We start from the raw sequence: 6,000 nt of genomic DNA, 5'->3' as shown, positions 1-6,000 counted from the left end.
CAGCAATGAATTATTGTTTTAGTTATATTTGCTTTAACCTTCTTAATGTTGTAAACCGCAACACTTTTAGTTAGGCTATATTATTTGTCTATTATTATTCTGTCATAATAATACCACTTGAATGCATTCTTCAGTGTATCTCCACTGCATGCCTGAATAATGAGCTGGTCTGTTAGCTTGCTGGTTAAACTGTAGCTGGTTTGGGAGGGCAGCCATGATCTCCAGTACCTCCCACTCTGCTCCCCCCATTCCTGCATCTCAAAAGCCCAGACACCTGGTATGCCCTAGAGGTCCCTCAGCAACAATGGACATTTGTGCAAAGAGACAGATAAGCCTTTATACTGGTTCCTCCCTGTGTACCTTCCCCCCTTTTTTATCAGGTTGTGACTCAATAATTAATTTGTAATTAAATAAATCACAAAGTATCATTACATTACTGGATGAGATAAAAGTAAAATACAGTTATTAGGGAGTGAAAGATGTGCCCACTGCAGGTAACTGGCTCATTGCTGCTATTTATAGATTAGTTTGTGTGTGAAAATTATATTCGGTGCTGTGTAGAAATATTATTGAAATGCTATGATTAACGTGTTATGATCAACCCAGGTCTTTGATGTGTGTTTTGCTGCCATCTGCTGGACATTTGCACCACTAAGCTGTTGCCATCAAACCCCACACGGTGACTCTGTATTTGCTGCATTTGCCCTGCCCACAGTAGACACGCACAGCAATTATTCATTTCCTTGCCCTTTGGCCCATTTGTAGCCTTTACATGATTTTATTGACTGGCCAGAGCCGGACAGCTGCCACTCAAGGTCCCTAGCCGACATGGAGGACCATCTGAGGATGAACAGAATTTGTGCTTGTGTCTCTCCCGCTGACATGAGGCACTGAGGGCTCTCCACACAGGCTTTTGTTGTAGAACCCTATGATGTTTTTTCCAAGTCCCTCTCATGTCTGGTCTAGTCCATTCCCAGCTAATTCCCTTTGTCCCACCACTCTCCTTTCCACCATTTGCCCGTGCCATGTTTGAAACGAGTCGACAACTTGAAGCTCAGAATTCCCCAGTGTGAATTTTTGGCCGTGATGGAGGGGTGCTTGCCTGAAAATTCATGATTGATCCATTAACATTCATTTGGGCTTATATAATGTGTGAGGATGATTAGCTTCTCAATGTTAGTGGGCTAAACCAAACAGCTGGTTCCCGTCTTCCTCAGAGGGTCTCTGCGGGCTGCTGCAATACCACAGAAATGAGCCCTTCCTTTTACAAGCGAAGCACTTCCACATCTTCTCAAGTCTACACTATAAGTTACAGGTTTTATATTAAAATTTGGTTTAAGGGCATGCCACATTTAATTGGAAAGCCTAAATTTTACTGCTGTTTGAAAATATGTCTTGTTTTAAAGTCTGTATTTTCCAGATTGGTTATTAAAACAGTCAATGATTTTAGTAGTCGATTATCATGATTATTAAGTACTCCGAAGGCATAATTTTCCTATGTATTCTGCCAAGACCTTATAACTTTTATGAAATTAAATGAATGAAAAATCTTAGAGATATCGCTTTCAACGTTGAAATTTCAATAGTCAAGGGACATAAAGTGCTTACTATATTTCAATCTCTGGACTTCAGCTTTTATCCTCCTTAGATTTACCATAAAAGTTTAGAGTAGATCTGTCTGCAGGGGTAAAAAATAGATTGTCTCCTTCGCAAAGTGCCCAGACCTGTTTATGCTGAAGACAGTTAAAAAAAAAAAACGATTTCCATTTTGGATGATTTTTCAAGATTTACAGGGAAAATCACCCAGAATTTGAAGGGGTTATTTGAACATAGAACTTGTATTACTTGCACTAAATAAAGATACATATATTACATACATAATATTCTAAAACCATATATTTTCTGTTTGCAGCTGGATGACCCGTCAGTGTTTCCAGCCGTGATTGTGGAGCAGGTTCCAGCTGCAGATCTTCTGCAGGTTTACTCGGGGCTGGAGTCTGACGAAGTGACCAATGGCATCATGGTGGACACGACGCTGCATGTGGTTGAAGAGCCATCCATGCTTGTGGGAGGAGTCAACCTGTCTGGTAAGTTTCATTCATTTTTCTCGTATATTACTACCGGTACTGCCTTGTCTTTAATGAGTTAAAATGAGAACATTTGGTATTTTTTATGAACTATGCATTGAACTATGCAAGAATTTCCAAAAAAGTATTGTGATTTATCACATACCTAACCTTTTCATACCTTATTCAAGAACTCTGCTTTTTTAAATATTTTTCTAAATAACTCTAAAAGACCATCGTGTTATTTTTAAGCAGTCCTGCATAAGATTCTTGGTAGCGGGCTCGCCACCTGCATTACTCCATAGAGATTGAAACAAAGTCTAGAACATTCTCCATGGAGACAAGCACGTGGCAGATCCTCCACCTGAAAAGTTACAAATCAAGTTTGTGGAGAAACAAGCCACAGCACACCCTTGTTTTTCAGTACTATTAAAACACCTTTAATTAAGTACGATCTATTTTTAACTTCTCCTACCTGGTGAAATAAAACAGGCAATGGTTGTCATGGCAGCCTTTCAGTTGTATCCAACAAGGTCTCGACATACAATTAGGAGCAAAGCACTCAAATGCATTGGACTTGAATTGTGTTTGTTTCCTTGTTTAGAAACAACAGTGTCAGGGGCAGAGGACAGCATGGAGACAAATGAAGCAGCAGCAGCACTTCTCAATATGGAGTCTCCAAATAATATTCTGGATGAAAAGCGGATGAGTATGTCCTCTTAATATGTGGAATTAATATGGCACAATATGGTTTTGTCTAGGGAAAAAAATAGAATTAGTATTTTATTGTTATTGGAAGAAAAAAATGTAAATAAGAATTTGTCCTAATAAGAACTAATTTTAAATAACGAGGGCTGATATTAACTTAAAAGGGCCATATGGTCAAGTAGTATAGCTGGATATATTCTCAGACACAGACCCAAATGGTTAAATAAATCCATAAAATAGTCTGCAACATGTTCTATAAACTGAACATATATATGACTGTAATCTCTTGATTTATGTTACTCACGGACAAGCAAACATTGGCAATAACAGGCTACACAATTACTAAATCTAGACTTGTACAGCATAATGTACTGATGTTTTCCCATGCTTTATGTCATCTGTAAATCTGCCCTTTATGTACAGTTCACACATATGGCATGCTGGAAGCAGACTTGACATACGCCTCACTCAGACCAGACCAAATTGACAACAGTGGCCTTGACATGTCCCTAGACGAGGACACTTCTTCCATGGATGAGATCCCACAAAAGTGTCATTTCAAACCACAAAAGAAAACCAAAGGTATACGTTTTTTCTTTCATTTCTTCTTCTTTGAAACATTGCTCTTATTTTCACTCCAGTCGTCATGATAATTGAGTGACTTTGCTGCGACCTTGCACCTTTTAACACACTATCCTGCTATTTGATTCATAGTGCGGAAGCCGCGGCCAGTGCGCCCCTGCTCGCCCATCAACGCCCCTACCCTGCCGCTCAGAAAGAAGAGCAAGGAGGGCAAAGGTGAGCCACGTTAACTAGTAGTTGTCTGCATAATGCGGCAATAAAAAAAACGCAAGGTCTCTGCGCCTTTTGTGTATGCTGTTTTCTCTCTGGTGGGATGCTCTAACGGTGCTCCTCAACCCCTGCAGTCCAGAGGGGGTGAATCTGCTGCACTTAATGGATGGGGAGGACTGCAGAGTGCCTTGTTTCACAGGAACGCACAAGTGATTGCAGGCTGGAGGGCACACTGATGTTAGGCTGATACAAGCAGACTGGTGGTGCTCAGTGTGAACCTCACCATAGAGTGTGACACATAGGTTTTGTGTGTGCGCGTGCGCGTCCGCGTGCGCGTGTGTTTATTGAACACTTCAGGCCTAAGCATTGCACAAAATGGAGTAATCCAGTCCCAATCTTGCTATTTTTAATGTGCTGTTCAGACATATAATCACATGACACTCATCATTACACGGCTTAAAAAACATGCATTTGATATATTTTAATATCTGCTTTGAAAACATGAATTACTCATGCTATACAGATTGTGAAGGGATTGAATCAGAAACTTTTTTAGCCCTTGACATTTCTTTCCAACTTTGGGATAGTTAAGTGATGACTCTTACTTTAGCTACTTCTCGGTCCAATGAAATCCTGGCCTCATTCACTATAATGGTGGTGATTTTAACCTGCTCCAGAGTTTTGAACAAAGCTGTGCAGTGCAGTTTGGTCTTCCTTCAAAGATAATGTTAGAGAAATTATACAATTATTCATTATTAAAATGAAAAACAATGCTAAACCATTTTTTCCTTAATTTTAGTGTGAAAGGTTTGTTTCCTCTGATATGTCTTTAATTCATCAGGAGGTTCAGACAAAGCCACTATTTCTGCTGTTTGTGTTTATGGGACATTTGGGCCCAAACAACAACGATGATGTCACACTTCACTCTCCCAAAGCCATTTTACCATTATCCTAAATTGGGGTTTAGGGTTACAACTTAATTGCAAAGGAAATAACTTGTTTAGAACTAAAGTTTTTCTGTACTTGTTTCAGGCAATACCATCTACCTGTGGGAATTCCTCCTGGCTCTACTGCAAGATAAAAACACCTGTCCCAAATACATCAAGTGGACACAGCGGGAAAAAGGCATCTTTAAGCTGGTGGACTCCAAGGCAGTTTCCAAGCTTTGGGGCAAACACAAAAACAAGCCTGACATGAATTATGAGACTATGGGAAGAGCTCTCAGGTAATGGTGTAACCCAATGTTACCTCTGCTTGGGTTGTGTTCTCATAAAAGCAAGATTGGATGGATTAATTTACAAAAAAGCTTAACTATGCAATATATCTAAAAAATGTACTCTTGTGTTTTGATCTTTCAGGTACTACTACCAGCGAGGAATTCTGGCAAAGGTGGAGGGGCAGCGTCTTGTTTATCAATTTAAAGAAATGCCTCCTGATTTAGTTATCATAGAGGATGAAGACCAGGGTTCTGATGTAAACTATGGAAACCAAAGATCCGCCAATGGGAGGTCTGCGGTACGCAAAGGGAACAGTCGAGCCCACAGCCAGCACCATCTTCAGGCCAGGAGCATGAAGCGAGAACCAGAGGATCACTTTTTGTTTCGAGAAATCAAAGAGGAAGAACTAGACGAGCAACTACATTCTGTTCATATGCTACAAGCCTGTCACGGTGCTCTTTCTCAAGACCCAATACAAGCTCTGAGGTAAGGACAAAATACAGCCAATGCATTTTACAGTATAGAAAGTTTCAAAAAATAAACTCTATAATGCTGAACACCAAGAGTTAGAACCATCACTGATCGTTAACGGCAGATATTGTTTTAAGTTACATAGCTTGTCTTTGTTAAATTATTTTTATTGTCATCAAATTAATTGCAGTCCTTTCTTCTCTGAATGCAAATACTTAGACCGTTTTTATCATAGAATTATCATAAACCAGGCACTGACTGTTCCTGTTTGTATAATATAATTTACAGAATGTGTGGTATTTCAAGAGGAAGGCAAATGAAAAGTCGATTCATAACATGGGCCTGTTAGGCTAGGAACTGGATCCCAAAGGTGGAAAGTCTGTACAGCAATGCATCATGTTACATTTTACTTTGCTTAACTCCCTGTTTTGGTGCTTTTGTTACTATATCAGTCAGTTGCATATTTTATCAACTGTTCAACAATGTTTGCACTTCGAAAACAAGGAGAATAATGACTACAGCGGTACAACAGACAACAGAGTGTTTATTATATTAATAAGGTTATTAGTTCTGGGGAGGATTATAAATGTGTGCAGTGTAACTTTCGCAGTAAGGCTCCATTAAAAAATAATCCTTGTCTATATTTACTAAGGGAGTAAATTAATATTTGAATACAACAAGGCCAACAAAGAAGATGAAGAAACTCCGTTAGATATTCTGTTTACTGCTTTATTTATGCTAAGCTT

At 39.3% G+C, this 6,000-nt stretch overlaps 1 protein-coding gene across 5 annotated transcripts in view; it reads left to right on the top strand.

The window, feature by feature from the left end:
• elf1 (E74-like ETS transcription factor 1) overlaps positions 1-6,000 on the top strand; it is a 32,627-nt gene that overhangs the window by 24,059 nt on the left and 2,568 nt on the right. For all 5 annotated transcript variants that reach the window (XM_072436103.1, XM_072436106.1, XM_072436102.1 and 2 more), the window contains 6 exons: positions 1,913-2,087; positions 2,671-2,775; positions 3,198-3,356; positions 3,489-3,572; positions 4,599-4,791; positions 4,925-5,269. In XM_072436103.1, coding sequence (XP_072292204.1) covers positions 1,913-2,087; positions 2,671-2,775; positions 3,198-3,356; positions 3,489-3,572; positions 4,599-4,791; positions 4,925-5,269 — 1,061 coding nt within the window. The remainder of the gene's footprint in view (positions 1-1,912; positions 2,088-2,670; positions 2,776-3,197; positions 3,357-3,488; positions 3,573-4,598; positions 4,792-4,924; positions 5,270-6,000) is intronic.

The sequence above is a fragment of the Eucyclogobius newberryi genome, unplaced genomic scaffold, assembly GCF_026437365.1.
Source record: "Eucyclogobius newberryi isolate DKJ021-1_F unplaced genomic scaffold, fEucNew1.0.hap1 SCAF_11, whole genome shotgun sequence".
NCBI lineage: Eukaryota > Metazoa > Chordata > Actinopteri > Gobiiformes > Gobiidae > Eucyclogobius > Eucyclogobius newberryi.
Note: the sequence above shows the minus strand (reverse complement) of the source record. Positions and strands in the feature narration are given on the sequence as shown.